A 21,144-nucleotide genomic window follows, 5' to 3' on the forward strand; every position below is an offset into this window, starting at 1 on the left:
GAAATTTGGTTGGGAATTGTGGCACATGCCTGCAGCTGCAGCTACTCAGGAGGATGACCTGGGAGAATTTCTTGAGCCCAGGAGTTAAAGACCAGGCTGATTAACAGAGTGAGACCCTTTTTCTAATTAAAAAAAAGTGGAATTTTAGAAATGTAAATTTTCTCTCTCAAAATCTGTATTAGAAAGGTATTCCATTGTGTTTTCTAAGTCATTTCATTAAGAATGTACTCAAGGAGGGTGGAGCCAAGATGGTCAAATAGGAACAGCCCCGGTCTACAGCTCCCAGCGTGAGTGACACAGAAGATGGGTGATTTCTGCATTTCCATCTGAGATACCAGGTTCATCTCACTAGGGAGTGCCAGACAGTGGGTGCAGGACAGTGGGTGCAGTGCACCAGGTGCAAGCTGAAGCAGGGCGAGGCATTGCCTCACTCAGGAAGCGCAAGGGGTCAGGGAGTTCCCTTTCCTAGTCAAAGAAAGGGGTGACAGACGGCACCTGGAAAATTGGGTCACTCCTACCCTAATACTGCGCTTTTCCAATGGGCTTAAAAAATGGTACACCAGGAGATTATATCCTGCACCTGGCTCAGAGGGTCCTATGCCCAGAGTCTCGCTGATTGCTAGCACAGCAGTCTGAGATCAAACTGCAAGGCAGTGAGGCTGGGGGAGGGGTGCCTCCCATTGCCCAGGCTTGATTAGGTAAACAAAGCAGCCGGGAAGCTTGAACTGGTGGAGCCCACCACAGCTCAAGGAGGCCTGCCTGCTTCTGTAGGCTCCACCTCTGGGGGCAGGGCACAGACAAACAAAAAGACAGCAGTAACCTCTGCAGACTTAAATGTCCCTGTCTGACATCTTTGAAGAGAGTAGTGGTTCTCCCAGCATGCAGCTGGAGATCTGAGAATGGGCAGACTGCCTCCTCATGTGGGTCCCTGACTCCCAAGCAGCCTAACTGGGAGGCACCCCCCAGTAGGGGCAGACTGACACCTCACACGGCCGGGTACTCCTCTGGGACAAAACTTCCAGAGGAACGATCAGGCAACAGCATTTGTGGATCACTAATATCTGCTGTTCTACAGCCACCACCATTCTGCAGCCACCACTGCTGATACCCAGGCAAACAGCGTCTGGAGTGGACCTCTAGCAAACTCCAACAGACCTGCAGCTGAGGGTCCTGTCTGGTAGAAGGAAAACTAACAAACACGACATCGACACCAAAAACCCATCTGTACATCATGATCATCAAAAACCAAAAGTAGATGAAACCACAAAGATGGGGAAAAAACAGAGCAGAAAAACTGGAAACTAAAAAGCAGAGCGCCTCTCCTCCTCCAAAGGAACGCAGCTCCTCACCAGCAATGGAACAAAGCTGGACAGAGAATGACTTTGACGAGTTGAGAGAAGAAGCCTTCAGATGATCAAACTACTCTGAGCTACTGGAGGAAATTCAAACCAATGGCAAAGAAGTTAAAAACTTTGAAAAAAAATTAGACAAATGGATACCTAGAATAACCAATGCAGAGAAGTCCTTAAAGGAGCTGATGGAGCTGAAAGCCAAGGCTCGAGAACTACGTGAAGAATGCAGAAGCCTCAGGAGCTGATGCAATAAACTGGAAGAAAGGGTATCAGTGATGGAAGACGAAATGAATGAAATGAAGCAAGAAGGGAAGTTTAGAGAAAAAAGAATAAAAAGAAACAAAGCCTCCAGGAAATATGGGACTATGTGAAAAGACCAAATCTACGTCTGATTGGTGTACCTGAAAGTGACGGGGAGAATGGAACCAAGTTGGAAAACACTCTGCAGGGTATTATCCAGGAGAACTTCCCCAGTCTAGCAAAGCAGGCCAACATTCACATTCAGGAAATACAGAGAACACCACAAAGATACTCCTCGAGAAGAGCAACTCCAAGACACATAACTGTCAGATTCACCAAAGTTGAAATGAAGGAAAAAATGTTAAGGGCAGCCAGAGAGAAAGGTCGGGTTACCCACAAAGGGAACCCCATCAGACTAACAGTGGCTCTCTCGGCAGAAACTCTACAAGCCAGAAGAGAGTGGGGGCCAATATTCAAAATTCTTAAAAGAGTTTTCAACCCAGAATTTCATATCTAGCCAAACTAAGCTTCATAAGTGAAGGAGAAATAAAATACTTTACAGACAAGCAAATGCTGAGAGATTTGGTCACCACCAGGCCTGCCCTAAAAGAGCTCCTGAAGGAAGCACTAAACATGGAAAGGAACAACTGGTACCAGCCACTGCAAAAACATACCAAATTGTAACGATCATCGAGGCTAGGAAGAAACTGCATCAACTAACGAGCAAAATAACCAGCTAACATCATAATGACAGGACCAAATTCACACATAATAATATTAACTTTAAATGTAAATGGGCTAAATGCTCCAATTAAAAGACACAGACTGGCAAATTGGATAAAGAGTCAAGACTCATCAGTGTGCTGTATTCAGGAAACCCATCTCACATGCAGAGACACACATAGGCTCAAAATAAAGGGATGGAGGAAGATCTACCAAGCAAACGGAAAACAAAAAAAGGCAGGGGTTGCAATCCTAGTCTCTGATAAAACAGACTTTAAACCAACAAAGATCAAAAGAGACAAGGCCATTACATAATGGTAAAGGGATCAGTTTAACAAGAAGAGCTAACTGTCCTAAATATATATGCACCCAATACAGGAGCACCCAGATTCATAAAGCAAGTCCTTAGTGACATACAAAGAGACTTGGACTCCCACACAGTAATAATGGGAGACTTTAACACCCCACTGTCAACATTAGACAGATCAACGAGACAAAGTTAACAAGGATACCCAGGAATTGAACTCAGCTCTGCACCAAGCAGACCTAATAGACATCTACAGAACTCTCCACCCCAAATCAACAGAATATACTTTTTTTTCAGCACCACACCACACCTATTCCAAAATTGACCACATAGTTGGAAGTAAAGCACTCCTCAGCAAATGTAAAAGAACAGAAATTACAACAAACAGTCTCTCAGACCACAGTGCAATCAAACTAGAACTCAGGATTAAGAAACTCACTCAAAACCGCTCAACTACATGGAAACTGAACAACCTGCTCCTGAGTGACTACTGGGTACATAACGAAATGAAGGCAGAAATAAAGATGTTCTTTGAAACCAACGAGAACAAAGAGACAACATACCAGAATCTCTGGGACACATTCAAAGCAGTGTGTAGAGGGAAATTTATAGCACTAAATGCCCACAAGAGAAAGCAGGAAAAGATCCAAAATTGACACCGTAACATCACAATTAAAAGAACTAGAAAAGCAAGAGCAAACACATTCAAAAGCTAGCAGATGGCAAGAAATAATTAAATCAGAGCAGAACTGAAGGAAATAGAGACACAAAAAACCCTTCAAAAAATTAATGAATCCAGGAGCTGGTTTTTTGTAAAGATCAACAAAATTGATAGACCGCTAGCAAGACTAATAAAGAAGAAAAGAGAGAAGAATCAAATAGATGCAATAAAAAATGGTGAAGGGGATATCACCACCGATCCCACAGAAATACAAACTACCATCAGAGAATACTACAAACACCTCTATGCAAATAAACTCGAAAATCTAGAAGAAATGGATAAATTCCTCAACACATACACCCTCCCAAGACTAAACCAGGAAGAAGTTGAATCTCTGAATAGACCAATAACAGGCTCTGAAATTGTGGCAATAATCAATAGCTTACCAACCAAAAACAGTCCAGGACCGGATGGATTCACAGCCGAATTCTACCAGAGGTACAAGGAGGAGCTGGTACCATTCCTTCCGAAACTATTCCAATCAATAGAAAAAGAGGGAATCCTCCCTAACTCATTTTATGAGGCCAGCATCATCCTGATAGCAAAGCCTGGCAGAGACACAACCAAAAAAGAGAATTTTAGACCAATATCCTTGATGAACATTGATGCAAAAATCCTCAATAAAATACTGGCAAACCGAATCCAGCAGCACATCAAAAAGCTTATCCACCATGATCAAGTGGGCTTCATCCCTGGGATGCGAGGCTGGTTCAACATACACAAATCAATAAATATAATCCAGTGTATAAACAGAACCAAAGACAAAAACCACATGATTATCTCAATAGATGCAGAAAAGGCCTTTGACAAAATCAACAACCCTTCATGCTAAAAACTCTCAATAAATTAGGTATTGATGGGATGTATCTCAAAATAATAAGAGCTATCTATGACAAACCCACAGCCAATATCATACTGAATGGGCAAAAACTGAAGGCATTCCCTTTGAAAATGGGCACAAGACAGGGATACCCTCTCTCACCACTCGTATTCAACATAGTTTTGGAGGTTCTGGCCAGGGCAACTAGGCAGGAGAAGGAAATAAAGGGTATTCAATTAGGAAAAGAGGAAGTCAAATTGTCCCTGTTTGCAGATGACATGATTGTATATCTAGAAAACCCCATTGTCTCAGCCCAAAATCTCCTTAAGCTGATAAGCAACTTCAGCAAAGTCTCAGGATACAAAATCAATGTACAAAAATCACAAGCATTCTTGTACACCAATAACAGACAAACAGAGAGCCAAATCATGAGTGAACTCCCATTCACAATTGCTTCAAAGAGAATAAAATATCTAGGAATCCAACTTACAAGGGATGTGAAGGACCTCTTCAAGGAGAACTACAAACCACTGCTCAATGAAATAAAAGAGGATATAAACAAATGGAAGAACATTCCATGCTCATGGGTAGGAAGTCAATATCGTGAAAATGGCCATACTGCCCAAGGTAATTTATAGATTCAATGCCATCCCCATCAAGCTACCAATGACTTTCTTCACAGAATTGGAAAAAGCTACTTTAAAGTTCATATGGAACCGAAAAAGAGCCCGCATCACCAAGTCAATCCTAAGCCAAAAGAACAAAGCCGGAGGCATCACGCTACCTGACTTCAAACTATACTACAAGGCTACAGTAACCAAAACAGCATGGTACTGGTACCAAAACAGAGATACAGATCAATGGAACAGAACAGAGCCCTCAGAAATAATGCTGCATATCTACAACCATCTGATCTTTGACAAACCTGACAAAAACAAGAAATGGGGAAAGGATTCCCTATTTAATAAATGGTGCTGGGAAAACTGCCTAGCCATATGTAGAAAGCTGAAACTGGATCCCTTTCTTACGCCTTATACAAAAATTAACTCAAGATGGATTAAAGACTTACATGTTAGACCTAAAACCATAAAAACCCTAGAAGAAAACCTAGGCAATACCATTCAGGACATAGGCATGGGCAAGGACTTCATGTCTAAAACACCAAAAGCAATGGCAACAAAAACCAAAATTGACTAATGGGATCTAATTAAACTAAAGAGCTTCTGCACAGCAAAAGAAACCACCATCAGAGTGAACAGGCAACCTACAAAATGGGAGAAAATTTTCACAACCTACTCATCTGACAAAGGGCTAATATCCAGAATCTACAATGAACTCAAGCAAAATTACAAGAAAAAAAAACCATCAAAAAGTGCGCAAAGGATATGAACAGACACTTATGAAAAGAAGACATTTATGCAGCCAAAAAACACGTGAAAAAATGCTCATCATCACTGGCCATCAGAGAAATGCAAATCAAAACCACAGTGAGATACCATCTCACACCAGTTAGAATGGCAATCATTACAAAGTCAGGAAGCAACAGGTGCTGGAGAGGATGTGGAGAAATAGGAACACTTTTACACTGTTGGTGGGACTGTAAACTAGTGCAAGCATTGTGGAAGTCAGTGTGGCGATTCCTCAGGGATCTAGAACTAGAAATACCATTTGACCCAGCCATCCCATTACTGGGTATATACCCAAAAGATTATAAATTATGCTGCTATAAAGACACATGCACACGTATGTTTATTGTGGCACTATTCACAATAGCAAAGAGTTGGAACCAACCCAAATGTCCAACAACGATAGACTGGATTAAGAAAATGTGGCACATATATACCATGGAATACTATGCAGCCATAAAAAAGATGAGTTCATGTCCTTTGTAGGGACATGGATGAAACTGGAAACCATCATTCTCAGCAAACTATTGCAAGGACAAAAAACCAAACACTGCATGTTCTCACTCATAGGTGGGAATTGAACAATGAGAACACATGGACACAGGAAGGGGAACATCACACTCTGGGGACTGTTGTGGGGTGGGGGGAGGGGGGAGGGATAGCATTAGGAGATATACCTAATGCTAAATGACGAGTTAATGGGTGCAGCACCCCAACATGGCACATGTATACATATGTAACAAACCTGCACATTGTGCACGTGTACCCTAAAACTTAAAGTATAATAATAATAAAATTTAAAAAAAAAGAATGTACTCAAAATCTTCATCTAATTGAATAAAAATATTTTGCCCAAAATAACAATTCTAGAAGCAGAGACTCTTTAATAATCATATGTAAGACTTTAATTTCAGTTTTTTGTATTGTAGTTTGTGAAAATATCAACTCAAAATTCTTGTATTCTTAAATTTTAAATATCAGAAGTTTTTGTATTTAACTATTTAAATAATCATTTAAGCACTCCTTCATTAGTATGAGCTACTGGAGGTTAGGAAACATTTGTTTGTATCCTGGAGTACCTAGAATAACATCTTGCATGTAACAAGCTTATAATATTTCAAATGTAAATACATAAATGGACAAGTGGATTTTTATATTGTGGAGTATTACAGGTAACATAATATGCATAACTTACCCATTAATTAAATCTGCTGCATTTCTAAAATATGGCTTAATCTGATATAGCCTTTTAATGTTTAGGATGTATAAATTCAGATGTGTTATGTTGTAAAAATATGTCATAAATAAGAAGGAAATGAATTAGAAATGTGCCATCAATAGAAAAGATGGTTAAGGTGTATTTTCTAGTATCTTTCAACTCTAAGCTTAGAATTTTAGATTAAAAAATTTAAACCTTTTTGAGCCCCAACTCATTTTCTAGCAAATCTATCTTTTCAAGCCATACGTTACTATGTAGAATTCCAATTACTAATTCTTTGTCCAAGTGGAAAGTTGATGGAACATTTCTTTTTCCATTTTTCTCTCTCTGTAGTAATAATGTTCCTCAGGTAGTGGTAGCTGATCATGTCTAACTAATGTATCATTTTATACTATAAAATTAAACTCTTTATTACAGCAATATTTGCAAAACACTGATTGTAAATACTGAACAGTATTATCTAGGTGATACTATAGACAAAAGTCTCTTTTATGTATCTGGTTCTCCATGAACCATACTGTACTTGATTATTTTGTCCTGGGGCTTGCTTGATAATTATAGATGTATTTGAAAACTGTTCTGTTTTAGAAACTTTTATTTTAAGTTTAGAGGGTACATGTGCAGGTTAGATATAGAGGAAAATTAGTGTCACAGGGGCTTGTTTTACATATTATCATCCAGGTATTAAACCTAATAATCAGTAGTTATTTTTCCTGATACTTTCCTTCCTCCTACCCACAGCACATTCCAGTGTCAGCTGTTCCCCTCTCTGTGTCCGTCTACTCTCATTATTTAGCTCTGACTTATAAGTAAGAACACGTGGTATTTGGCTTTCTGCTCCAGTGTTAGTTTGCTAAGGATGATGGCCTCTAACTCCATTCATGTTCCTCAAAGAACATACACAATCTCATAATTTTGTATGGCTGCATAGTATTTCATGGTGTGTGTATGTACCACATTTTCTTAAATCATCAACTTGGATAATCACAACTTTATTTTTATGGTAGATTCCTTCAGTTTTTATTTTGATTATTTTGGGGGGAAGAGGTATTGTTTGGTTACATGAATTAATTATTTAGTGGTGATTTCTGAGATTTTGGTGTACCCATCACCCAAGTAGTGTACATTGTACCCAGAGTGTAGTCTTTTATCTGTCACCCTCCACTTTGTCCTGAGTTTCCAAGTCCATTGTATTATTCTTATGCTTTGAATCCTCATAGCTTAGCTCCCACTTCTGAGTGAGAACATACGATGTTTGGTTTTCCATTTCTGGGTTGCATCACTTAAAATAGTGATCTCCAACTCCATCCAGATTACTGTGAATACCATTATTTCATTCCTTTTTATGGATGAGTATTAGTCCATGGTATATATGTGCCACATTTTCTTTATCTACTCATTGATTGATGGGCATTTGGGCTAGTTCTATATTTTTGCAGTTGTGAGTTGTGCTGCTGTAAACGTGTGTGCAAGTGTCTTTTTAACATAATGAGTTATTTTTCTCTGGGTAGATACCCAGTAGTGGGATTGCTGGATAAAATGATAGATCTACTTTTAGTACTTTAAGGAACCTCCATACTGTTTTCCATGGTGATTGTATTAGTTTACGTTCCCAGGAGAAGTGTAAAGATGTTCCCTTTTCACCACATTCATTTCAACATCTTTTTTTTTTTTTAATTTTTAAATTATGGCCATTCTTGCAGGAGTAAGGTAGCGTCGCATTGTGGTTTTGATTTGCATTTTCCTGATAATTAGTGATGTTGAGCATTTTTTCATTTGTTTGTTGGCCATTTGTATACCTTCTTTGGAGAAATGTGTATTCCTGTCCTTTGCCCGCTTTTTGATGGGATTATTTGATTTTTTTCTTGCTGCTTTGTTTGAGTTCCTTGTAGATGCTGGATATTAGTCCTTCATTGGATTCGTAGTTTGTGAAGATTTTCTCCCACTCTGTAGGTTGTCTGTTTACTCTGCTGATTATTATTATTATTATTTGCTGTGCAGAAGCTTTTTAGTTTATTTTTGCTCATGCTGTCCTGTCTAGGAACCTTCATACCCTCACTCTGTACTTTGTCTCCCTTTCAAAATAGGGCCCATCTTCACAGCAGTTTTTCAACTTCTCGGGCAGAACCGACTGTTGTCCCTTTTGTGCCCTTACTGTACTTTATACACTTCTCTTTTATTACTAGTGAATTAGACTTTTCTGTTTGTTTTTTATATATTTTTACTTTCACTCAAATACAAGGCAGAATCTGTCTTTTATATGTATTTTCAGCTTTTCCCAGGATATTGCCTATGATTTGATAGACACAGTGAATGTTTATTGTCTTAACTGGTTGACTGAGTGGGGGAGTGAGTAAATACATTTTCTGAAGTTGTTTTTTTTTTTTTTGCTTTGTTTTTAATAGGATGGAGCAGCTAAGCCAGCAAATGGAAAAAGACAAAATGGTACTGATATTACTGAATGCACTCCATGACAGGACACAAATAGTAACAGTTTAATTTACTGAATATCTGATAATTTTTTAATGCTTAAATGCTATGGTAAAAAACTTAAATATGTACACCCAAATATAAAATCCATTCTAGATTTTTTCATGCTTTTCTTCATAGTGCCAACTTCTTTTTCGTAAAACTACTTCAACCCTCTGAATTTCTTGTTTGCTCTTTTATTTTATTGAAATATTTATGAATGGATATAGCGTTCCATATGTATTTAAAATTCAGAGTGATAAATGTTCTCTCATGAATGTATCTGTAAATAACATTTTATAACATTTTACAGATTCACTGTCCTCATCAGAATCAGGACAAGAGGGCAATATAGAATCACTTTCGGATTCTGAGGTATTATCTGTTGTTTTTTTGTTGTTATTTTAAAAAATAAAACCATTCCGTGATGTTAAATCATAAAAGAGGTTGCTTTGACTTTTATTTTCTCGCCTCATAGTAGAATTCTTCTAATTTGCAGGGTTCATTTAAAAAGCCAGAGTAGTACAGTGAAAAAAAAAAAAAAAAAGGCTTAAAAGTCAGTCAGAAGGAATCAATTTGGGTTATGAAGTTAAGTTTACCTAAAAACTAAAGAATTATTCCAGGTCAATGTAGGGCCACATATATGACTGTATGGTATATCTGGATGTGTAAAAGTTGTAATGAGATTCAGAGAAAAACAGTTTGGACTGTAGTTTTTCACAACTTGGAACTTGAAGAGGTAATGCCTGGGACTTGAAAGCATTAATACATTTGGATTATCCAGTATAGATCTGCAAGGAATATTTCAGGAGAAAGAAAAGCATAGAGAATAGGAAATACTTCGGGCTATAATAACAACAATTTGGTTTAATGTTGTTTTAATAAGTAGAAATCTTTTTAAAAAATAAAACACATTGGGTACCTTTGTGGCAAATGATGACATTCTAAGGTGACACCCATGGAAAGACATGGGAAAGGCTTGACCTCTTAGGCAGAAGCAGCTGCTGCATATTGCTACCAGCACCAAGTTGAAGTCAAAACATGTTACTTGTCTTTGTTCTTTTTTTAATATCAGTGGATTCTTATAAAAAAATTATTTAACCTATTTGAACATCAGTTACCGCCTTTATAAAAACAATACTGGAATGTACCCTTTAGGTACGTGTAATGAGCAAATGTGGTGAGAAATAGAAAAACATTTTGTTAACTGGTAAGTGTGTATACAAATGTAAGATAAAATGGTCCCAGTGGTATTCAGTGACTTAATAAATATTGGAGAAGTCTTGTGTAAACCTGAAGGACAGTAAATTGGCATCAGTGTCAAGAAGGAATGGGAAAGTTAGAATGCACAAGTGGATTTCTAATTTGGGGTATTTTAAGTTTCAACAGACTATGGCTAGAGATATTATATAGCAATATAGTGATTTAGCACTTGAGATATTCCCAAGAGGTTTTAAAATCTTTCGAGATTGAATACCTTTCTGTTTTTGAGTACCAACTATGTGCTAGGCAGTTAGACACTGAATATACAGGATGAGAGCTTATGCTATAGTACTAAGAGAAAAACAAGCAAACAGCTAACACTTGTAAGTTACTATACATGCATTCTATAAGGAAAACAGAGTTTTAGGTTAGATGTTATTGAAGCAGTTTGTAGTTAGGATGGGAGTGGGAGTGAAATTCTGTAGTCAGAGGATCTTTATGCATGTGAAATGTAATCTAAGGATGGGAGTGGGAGTGAAATTCTGTAGTCAGAGGATCTTTACGCATGTGAAATGTAATCTATCAACTAAAAAGTGAGAAAGAGCCAGCCATGTGAAAGCCTAGGAAAAGGACATTCTGGACAGAGAGAAAAATGGATCATATCTGTTCATTATTTCATTCTTACATCATAGAATGACCAGGAAGTGGGGTGACCATCATTATAATCATTTTTATTATAATGTTTAGGAAAGAAAATATGCAAATAAGTGCCTGGTGGATTTTTGATGATTCATAAATAAATGTTCTTACTCTTCCTTTCTTAAAGTTAATGCTTATATTTTTGAGGTGATTTCTTATTTGGGAAAGAGTTGCTTACTGTTGCTACTATTTGCTTCCATTTATTTAAACATAATCTAAGGAAGTGTTTACTACTACTTTGTCATTTATTCAAGCATTTTTTCTGTCAGTAAATATTTTTTACCAAGAACTATTTAGATTTTTCCAACTCCTTGTGTGCCTAAATGAAGCAGCTTCTATAATGTTCTGTTTATACGAAACATGGCATATGCTGAAGTTTCCTGTCATGCTATCTTATTTTAACACTAAAAATCCTATAGTTAGACAAATTTTAAATGCTTAATTCTGTAAATATTATAGTAAGTGTATTGTGTTTTTTAAATGTCTTTTTATTTTTGGTGGGGAATGCAAAGTAGAGTGAGGTATTTTGAAGTCAGGTTTTTTTTTGCTGAAATATGCACATAAGCTAATATTTGACTGTGAATGTGTGTCCTTTTGCCTTCCATGCTTGGCTTACAGAGTCAGTAGCCATATAAAGATAAAAAATAAGCTTGACCTAGTGAGCAGATATGAGGTTCTCTATTGAAAGGTTTTAGTTTTCAATATATGCTTGTCTTATTTTTTAGTCTTTTAAAATAGGAAATTCAATTGTTTCAAGAAAGTTATTAGAAATTTTTTGTGGAACTTGTATTATCTTTTAATTGTAACTCTTCGTTGATACTAATTTGAACAGAGTATCTCTGAGAATCTTTCACAGAAGTATGTTGGTGAATTTTCTGGGGCTGCAGAACAGAAAGGAAAAATTACACTAAATGAACAGCTAAGAGGTAAAAACCATATTTCATTTTAAAAAGTCATTTATGGAATATTTGTTTTAAAACATCATCACTGATATATATATTCCAATAGCTGAAGAAAATCACCTATTAAATGCATAGTACGAAAAAAGAGAGGTGAAATGTTAAGTTATATATCTTATTAGATGTCAGCAACAAATTAAATTGAGAGTGCTAATAAAGGAGCTGAATTATTAGTTTCATTTCAAGAAGCTGTAAAACCTAAGGAAAGTAAGGAAAGAAGAAAGAAAAGGAGTAAAAGAGGAAATGTTGAATGAGGAAGGCAGAGAGTACAGGGAGTAAAGGGAAAAGAAGCAGATATACATTACAGAGGGTGGTAAAATGAAATAATTTTTCAGAAAAAGAAAGTGTGGGGTATTAAAAAGGCAGAAACAATATAAGGTGAGCTTCCAGTACCAAAACTTGTCAGGGAAGGGGCACAAAAGTTTTCTTCTTTTGCTGTCTTCCTCACCATTTTGACAGCATTAAGGATCCAGGTTCCCGATCATGCAGAGCTCTGCATCTACCATAGATGAACATAAGCATATATGGTCAGCCATACATGTCCATAATTTAACGTCGTAAAATGTTGCTAATTTAGACTGGGTACGATGGCTCATGCCTGTAATCCCAGCACTTTGGGAGGCTGAGGCAGGCAGATCACTTGAGGTCAGGAGTTCGAGACCAGCCTGGCCAACATGGTGAAACACTGTCTTTTACTAAAAATACAAAAAATAGCATGGGCATGGTGACAGGCACCTGTAATCCCACGGACTTGGAAGGCTGAGGCACGAGAATCATTTGAACCCAGGAGGCAGAGGTTGCAGTGAGCCAAGTGTGTCACTGTACTCCACCCTGGGTGATAGAGCAAGACTCAGTCTCAAAAAAAAAATAGTTATTTCATAGATACTATCATATAAGCCAAAAGAAGAGAATTGGAAAGAAGAGCATAGTGTTAGTTACGGAGAATTCAAGGAAGTTATAGCCACATAAAGAGTCCATTAGAAATAGTATGACTTGTAACGTAGTCTCAACTTAGGGAACATATTAGGGAAGAACTCCGAGATAGAATCCAAAAAGGTAAAAGGAATGTGGAAGCACATTCAGTGTAGACCAGAGCATCTCTCTCAAATTTTAATCAATTAGCTGGGGACCTTGTTAAGAATGCACATTCTGATTCAGCAGGTCTGGGATTCTCCATCTCTTAAGTTTTCAGGTGATGCCAACGCTGCTGGTCCTTGAACCACACACTGAGTAGCAAAGGTATAGCTTCCCTTTAGATAAATCTGGGAGAAGAGGCACTGACTAGCAGTTCAAGACATAACAGGATCAATGGAAAGCATTATTTTGCATTCATTTCTGAATGTATTTGTGTTCAGAGGGGAGGGATCAAAGACATAAAGAAATAGAAATTATAGATGTAAGATCCTACCACTAAATTAAGAGGAAAGTTGTCATGGGAATAATCCATAAAAAGAATATAGAAGGGAAGAAATCAAAACCACAGATCTAGGGATTACTTTTGAAAAGAAAGAGGAACTGTGAGGGTAGTAGAAAGGAGGAAGGAAATAAGGTAGCCTGGTAATTTTGAAGTAAATTAAGAGGGAACTTGAGAAAACTCACTTCCGATGGCTTCAGGGTATTCACACTGATAATCACACAGATAATGAGATTTTTGCCACTTCAGACGTTACTGAAGGCAAGAGGGAGTGCTCAAATTGTAGTAAATCACAGTGACTCATTTCTTCCTCCATAACTTATCAGGAATAAACAATATATGTTGCACTGATGTTACTTAAATGAGATGAATCTAAATACAGAAGCATTGGCTGTTAGGTGATTTTTTGATAAGATAGTTGTTTCATAAACATTCTTTAAATACTAACATGATATACTAAACAAAGCTAATTTTAGAAAAAAATTATAGAGTTAATCCTTTGAATATTAAAATTATTATTTTCAAGGAATATTGCACTGAATTTGAAATTCAAAAGGTTATTAATATCTAATAATTCTGTAACAATTTTTTCCTTTCTGGAGAAATATATTTCTGTTGTTTTTTATATACCTTCTTACATGAGTGAATCAAGAAATTTAAAAATGGCTCAACTGGAGGATACAAGAAACATAGGCATACCAGTAGCACATGTGGGTATGGAAATAAATGAACTTTTTAAATTAACTGTTATTCTATATGTATATCTAGGCTGATCAATTCAGAACACTTTCTTTGATGAGAAATGCATTATACATCCAACTGAACTGTCATTACAACTGTGTCCTTTCTAAATCACAGGGGAAATTAAAGAATGCAATAAATACTTGTAGTATAATGATACAAATTATTCTAATGTGTTGCATGAAAGGCATGCTGTTCCATTCCATTATCAACTTTGACATTTAATCTTCTCAGGATCATTATTTGCTCCTCTGGTTAAAGATAATTTTTCTTCTTATTATCAGATTCCTGTTGACATATGTACACTTTTCTATTTTAGTTGCAGTCATTGGAAACCTAATCTCCCTTTTGATATGTTATCTGCATGTTTTATGAAATCTAAATTTATATTTTTTCTTCAGTATATTTCTGTCATGTTGCTGCCATAACAAAAAGCGCATCTCCAGACCAAAAGTCATCGTTTTTAAAGTTAACCCTGAGGATTTAGCCCAATACTAATTCCGCATGAGTGTGTGGCTAGTTTTTTCATATTTGCATATAATTTTATTATATGTCTCACTTGCTTTTTAGAGTCTCCTGAGAAATATCTTCATTTGAAGGTAATAACTTTTATATTTTCTTCTTGAATTATTAACTAAATATTATATGACATATACATCATGCATTATTTATTTTGTTTCAAAGCCCATTCAGCCTACCATTGAAATGAAACATTCTGCTTCTAATAAAGCAGTAGAAATGAAGGATGTACAGACCTCCACATCAGGTAAATTTTGCAATATAAATTTAATTCTGGAAAGAAGCTGTGTGTGTGTGTGTGTGTGTGTGTGTGTGTGTGTGTGTGTGTGTGTTTTATTACAGAGCATTTAAAAGATACACAAAATAAATAATGGAGTAGAACTGACACCCAGCCTTTTAACAACTATCATCATGTGCCTTTTTGTTTTATCTATAATTCAACTCGTTGCACCCCCCAACTTTATTATTCCTTTTACTAATTTTTTGGTGAGGTAAGATGTATATGCATTGAGACATACAATGTTAACTGTATCTTTTTGGCAAATCAGTGTACCCATATAATCTTTTCCCCTTTTAAGACTAGAATTCCCCCACTTAACAATCATTACTGTGCATGTGAATCAGCTGGAAATATTTAAAATCCAGATTTTGATAGATTTAGGTTTTGCCTCAGAATTTGTATTTCTAACAAAGCACAAATCCATAGAGCACATGGCAACTAAACGTTCTCTTTTATCTAAAGTAAATAAAATTTGATGAATACAATTAAAGAAAATTGACCTCAGGTCAAAGGACAAATCAAAACAGGTGCACAATATCTTATCTGTAGGGGCATTTGGTTAACAATGATACAAACCAGCTAAACAATTTTATAATGATTTTAATCCCAAGTTAGCAAAAGGGCAGGGTGCGGGAGCTGGGAGTCAGGGCAAGGGTGCTGCTGTGCTGAGGACAGTGGGGAGGATCAGGGGCTCCGTTTTGGGGGCCGAAGTGCTGCTGTGTTTCCTGGTCCAGGACGAGGTCCCCCTCCCATGCCCTAGCACAGCCTGGGAGAAAATGCTGCAAACAAGGGCAGAGTACAGCGCAGCCCAGGCCCTCACATCCTCCATCTTGTGGAATTGGCTGCATTTCCATTGTGACAGCCCCCTTCTGCAGGTGCAAGGAGGCCACTTCTGGTGCTGGTGCTGTGTCCCTGACCCCGGGTGTGCCCTCTCTGTGCCCCCCACTTCTTTTCCTCTCTGCATTCGTTTGCCTGTGAGTGACGTCAGAGAATCCTTAACAGCAGCTGTGGGCAGCCCAGGAGCACTCCTTAGGGAGCCTCAGCTCCTGCCAGGCTACGCTGGGGCTGGGGACGCATTGGGAAGACTGATGCAGGGACTTCAGGAGCTGTCACATGGCAGGGAGAAGGCTCAGTGAAGACCCTGTGTCATGATTTCTTCCACACACTTGTGGCAAGGTGCGAGGGTCTAGGCAATGGCTGCCAAACAGAGTGTGCCCCGGCGATGGCTGCAGGGGACCACAGCAGTGGGGCCATCTCTCCCTGCCTGTCTTCCCCTGGGCCTGCCAGGGCCATCTTCTGTGCTCGATGGGGTGGGGGTCTTCGGCCCCCAGGAGGCTGCGGGTCAGTGTGACTCGGGGAAGTTTGAGATCAGGGGTCCCCTGGGGGCTGTGATGCAGGAACTGCACCCTTTGGGGCTGGGAGGCGTGAGAAGGTTCCAGGCCTTCCAGAGCCCACTTGGCTCTCCTTTCAGAAAGGCAGCCAGGCTTGGGGTTGAGGGAGGTGATGCTGTGCCCCCTAAGGGAGGCTTCACTTCTCCCAGGGGACCTTAGAGGATGGGCCGTCTCCTGACCCAGGCTTGAGGACACTTGGCAGCCCCTGGGTTCGTGCCTTTTCTCCCAGCCTTGGTCTCCCTTCCCAGAGCTCTAGGGTCAGGCCCAGGCCTGTGGATGTCTCTGAGTAGATGATCCCTGGACCTCCACGGACCTCTGGTCTCACAGCTGTGTGATCCTGGGGGCCTCAGGGACCTTGCTCCCCTCTGCCTCCGAGCCTGCAGGCTGTGAAGCCTGTGGATTTCCGAGCTGTCCCTTCTGAGACCCCAGGCAAGGTAGGGGTTGGGTGAGAGCAGGCAGCGAGGTGTCCTTATTCCCGCAGTTCCGTTCTGCCTAGCTCCTGTCCCCTAGAGAGCATGGGGCAGGGAGACAGTGCAGGCAGAACCTTGAGGGCGGCAGTTCAGGTGCACCTGGGTCCTGGAGGGACGGGGTGAGCCCTGAGCAAACATTTTTGTTGGCTTTTGCTTCATGGGTGGCTCCACAAATTACAGCAGCCCAGTCACAACCACAGAAAGGTCACCTGGGCACCTGGTGGGCCAGCGGGTGCAGGGTTTCCTCCTTGACACCAGTGGTAACAGAGGAGCTGGGGCAGTTGAGGGGAGATGTCTGTGGCCCTGCAGGCCCAGGTCCCAGGGCACTGGAGCTGCCTCCCAGATTCGAGTGCTGGCAGTGGTGCTTCCAGTCCTGGCCCTGGGCTCCTCCATGCCCTGGGCTGCTGATGTCTGTGTCTTGTAGAAGCCCAGAGTTCCAGAGAAGCACCTTAGTGCTGGTGTGGCCCTGGGCAGGAGGCAGGGGTGGCAGGACAAGGGCCATCCAAGTTGCTTCCATTTCCCTCCTGTGTCTCTGTGACTTGAGAAAATTCTCACCGTTGTGTTCTTGAAAGAGAAAAAGAAAAAATGTAATTTGCTAGAATTTAAGTAATGACCTGGGGGATGCTGCAGGAGGTGTGTACTCCAGGTGCCAGCACCTGAGGGTAATGAACTGGGGGTGCAGCATAAGCTGGGGTGGGTGAGGGAGGGAGAGGGCTCACTGGGTTTCCTCCTCACACTTCTATTGCCACTAAAGCCAGCACAGACCTGGCAGCTGAGGCCTGGTCCTGGGTGGGCTGGGGTGTCCTCCTGGTCTGCTCCCCTTCCTGCTCCTCCACCATTGCCTTTGGGGTGTCTACTGCACCCTGGGAAGCCCAAGCTCCCTACCAGCCTGACACTGAGCCGAGGCGGGGCTCTGGGCGTGGCCCTCCTCACCTGGGGAAATGGGGCTCATAGGCACTTGGTGACGTGGGCATGTTGCTCTGCCATAGCAAGGGGGCAGCCTGGCTGTGTGGCCCAGCACCGGTGGGTAGCCTGCAGGTCGTCTCTGCAGGAGACTCCTCTGGCAGGCCACACACAGGACGCCCCACAGAACCTTGAAAAGCTGTGACCCAGGAAAACCTCGAATCTTGTTTGCCCCCCGCCCCAGCCTCAAGACCACCGGTATCTCCAGACGACCAGTACCTGCGACGGCAAGTGAGACTGTACTTGGTGACAGGAACGCCCCCAGTCTTAGGGGCTTAATGCCATCCACTCGTGTCCTGCTTGTGGCGCAGCCTAGCATGTCCCCCAGGCTCTGGGATTGGTGGCCACACCTCCAGCCCATGTACCTGGCTGTGTGTGCAGGAGGGCCCAGAGCCTGGAGGAGCCTGAGGCTTGAGGAGCTTTGAGGCCTGGGAGGGGCCGCTATCACTTTATGTTCCATGGGATCCTGTCACATGGCCCTTCTCACTGCAAGGGAGGCTTGGAGTACAGAGAACAAGGGGCTGGGGGCACTTGGGGCTGCGCCTGCACATGCTCCCGCCCGCTGACTCTTCTGCCCTTGTCCTGGCCGCACAGCAGGGGCTGGTGGTGGGCCCAGCAGCTGGGGGGCAGGGAGAGGGAAACAGGGTGGCAAATCATTACCGCTTACTTTTATTACTGAGACGAAATTCAGATAACATAAAACTATCCATGTTTAAGTGAGTAATTTGGTGACATTCTGCACCGTCACAGCATTGCACAAGCATGGCTTCTGTAGTTCCAAGACACTTCCAGGACCACACAAGGAAACCCCATACCCGTTCAACAGCTGCTCCCTCCTCTGCTCCCCAGCCCCTGGGGTCTGTCTCTATGGCCTGGCCTCTTCTGGACATTTCATCATGACCTTTGTTTGGCTTCTGTTATTCAGCATAAGGTCTTCTGGGTTCCTCCGTGCTGTGGCATGCATCAGGCCCCCTTCCTGTGAGGGGTGAATAGTGTTCCATCACCCGTTCATCTGGGGACGGTCGTGTGTGCCTTCCACCCTTTGGTGATTATGGAAAGTGCTGTCAGGGACATTCCCATTACAAATACCTGAATCTCTGCTTTCAGTTCTCTTGGGTACATACCTAGGCCCCAGGCATGAAATTGCTGGGTAATTGCTTTGTGTTTTGAGGAGCTGCCACATTGTTTTCCACAGTGGTTGAATCATGTTCCATTCCCAGCAGCAGTTCACAGGGATCGGTGTTTATCACGTCCTTATCGCCCGGTGTTATTCTCTGGTGTGTGTCTAACTCTGACCATCCAGTGGGTGCACAGTGCCATGTCACTGTAGCTCTGGCTTGCCTTTCCCTGGTGACAGTGCTGCTGGGCATCTTTTCCTGCGCTTGCTGGCTAGCTGCATCCCATTGGAATGGCATCCCTTTCAACCCTCTGCTTGTTATCTTCATCTGGAAAACCCAACAGCCTGTTCCATTTTTAGTGCCCTGAGTTTAAGCATCTCTCTGCCAAACCATCGAAGTAGCTTCATCCAGAGCCATCTCCATCAGAGCCTGAGCCCCAGGTCCCTTTTGAGGAGGGCATGGGATTATCTGATTTCTCCTGTGTGCATTGAGTCACCACCATCCTTGGGAACCCTGAGAACATTCTCAGAAGACCTCCTTCCCCCAAACCTCAGCTGTGCTCAGACCCCTTCCCCACCCACAGCAGAGGGCTGCATGTCGTTTTAAGGGTGTCAGGAGACTTGGGTCCTGGTCACAGTTCCACCATGAGTGTGAGAGGCAAGTGCTGGGCCTCCATTTCCCAGCACAGAATGGGGAGAGGGATGTCTGTTCCTCATGGGTGGTTCAGGCCAGGTGTTGGAGGAAGACCCTCAAGGAAGAGAGGGCTGTGCCTGTGTGTGCAGGGATGGTGGTGCCTCTGAGGCCAGGGTTGGCTCCCATGTCCATTCGTCCTCCCGCTGCTCCTCCAGGCCACCCCTCTTGGCTGGGGCCCAGGAGGAGAGGTGTCTGCAGAGGCCCTGCACTCTACACTGGGTCCCCTGCTCCACATTTTGAGAAGGAATTTAAGTCTGGGACTCAGGCTGCACTGCCATGATGGTGACTGTTGTCCTCATTGGACACCAGGGAGGTAGCTGTTCTTGGCATTTGTTGCATGCCCTGCGTATGCACTAGGCTGTCCATGCATCGGCAGAGCCCAGGGTTTTCTTGATGGTTTGGCAGAGAGATGCTTAAACTCAGGGCACTAGGAATAGGATAGGCTGTCAGGTTTTCCAGATGGAGGCATTGGCTTGTAGATGAGTGCAGCTGGGCTGTGGAACCATGAGCTGAGACAGCTGCTCCCAGGGTGAGGCTCCACAGACCATACCGTCACTCTAGCTTGCCCCAGGCCTTTCCTCCACACCTGCTCAGTGCTAGGCATCAGACCATGACAGACGGGCAACATGATGCCTTGTTATGCCCCTTTTATGTTTAGACACAACTGCCCAGCATGCCTGTTCCAATTGAGGTCATAAGACTGACAGAACAGATTCTGTGGCAGTAAGGTACCAAAGTGTAAACAGCACGTAAAACCATGCCAGGCAAGGGTTGAGTCACACACCCCTAAACAAGGAAGAAACTGTTCTGGCTTCTACAGGGCTTCTTTTTCTCTAACAGCTAAATAAACACTATTAACAGTTGTAGCTCAGCACCAGACACTGACTGACTGGCCCCTAATACCCTTTTACACCAGCCATGATGACAGCTCTGAGTGGACATGAGACTGATTTCAGTAACTCCTGGGAAGAGACCACCCACCATGGACGGGTTCTAGCCGGTTTACAGAGGCTGTGCACTTGTGTGCCTTTGTGTCCTGAAAAGACCATTTGAGGTATAGGGCCTAATTGTAATACATTTAAATATTAAGTCTCCACCCAATAGTGAACATGGGTCATATGTTACATATTTGCTTGTTTGGTATGCATGCATCAGGACCACTCTCATGAATATTCACAGCTCCTCCTGTAACCTGTTGAAGGTTTCTATTCAGCCAGCCTGTCCAGCATAAATCTCTTGCCCCAACTCCTCCTTCCATGTACTAGGCCCTGGCCTTGGTAGGACATGCACTTCCCAGCCTGCAGGATGGCCATCTTGTGGGCTATAAACTTTTATAAGAAATCAAGTCTCTTACTGTGCCAGAAACTCTTTAGTTTAATCAGGTCTTATATGAAGCCTCAGTGATATGATTTACCCATATAACAAACCCACACATGA

General features: G+C 41.6%; 1 protein-coding gene across 1 annotated transcript in view; it reads left to right on the forward strand.

Moving 5' to 3' along the window:
* Window positions 1–16,208, forward strand: part of LOC100607171 (POTE ankyrin domain family member A) — a 52,459-nt gene extending 36,251 nt beyond the window's left edge. The window contains exon 13 of the mRNA XM_012506690.1: window positions 15,948–16,208. Coding sequence (XP_012362144.1) covers window positions 15,948–16,208 — 261 coding nt within the window. The remainder of the gene's footprint in view (window positions 1–15,947) is intronic.
* Window positions 16,209–21,144: the final 4,936 nt, after the last annotated feature.

This window comes from Nomascus leucogenys, chromosome 5 (genome assembly GCF_006542625.1).
Source record: "Nomascus leucogenys isolate Asia chromosome 5, Asia_NLE_v1, whole genome shotgun sequence".
Classification (NCBI taxonomy): domain Eukaryota; kingdom Metazoa; phylum Chordata; class Mammalia; order Primates; family Hylobatidae; genus Nomascus; species Nomascus leucogenys.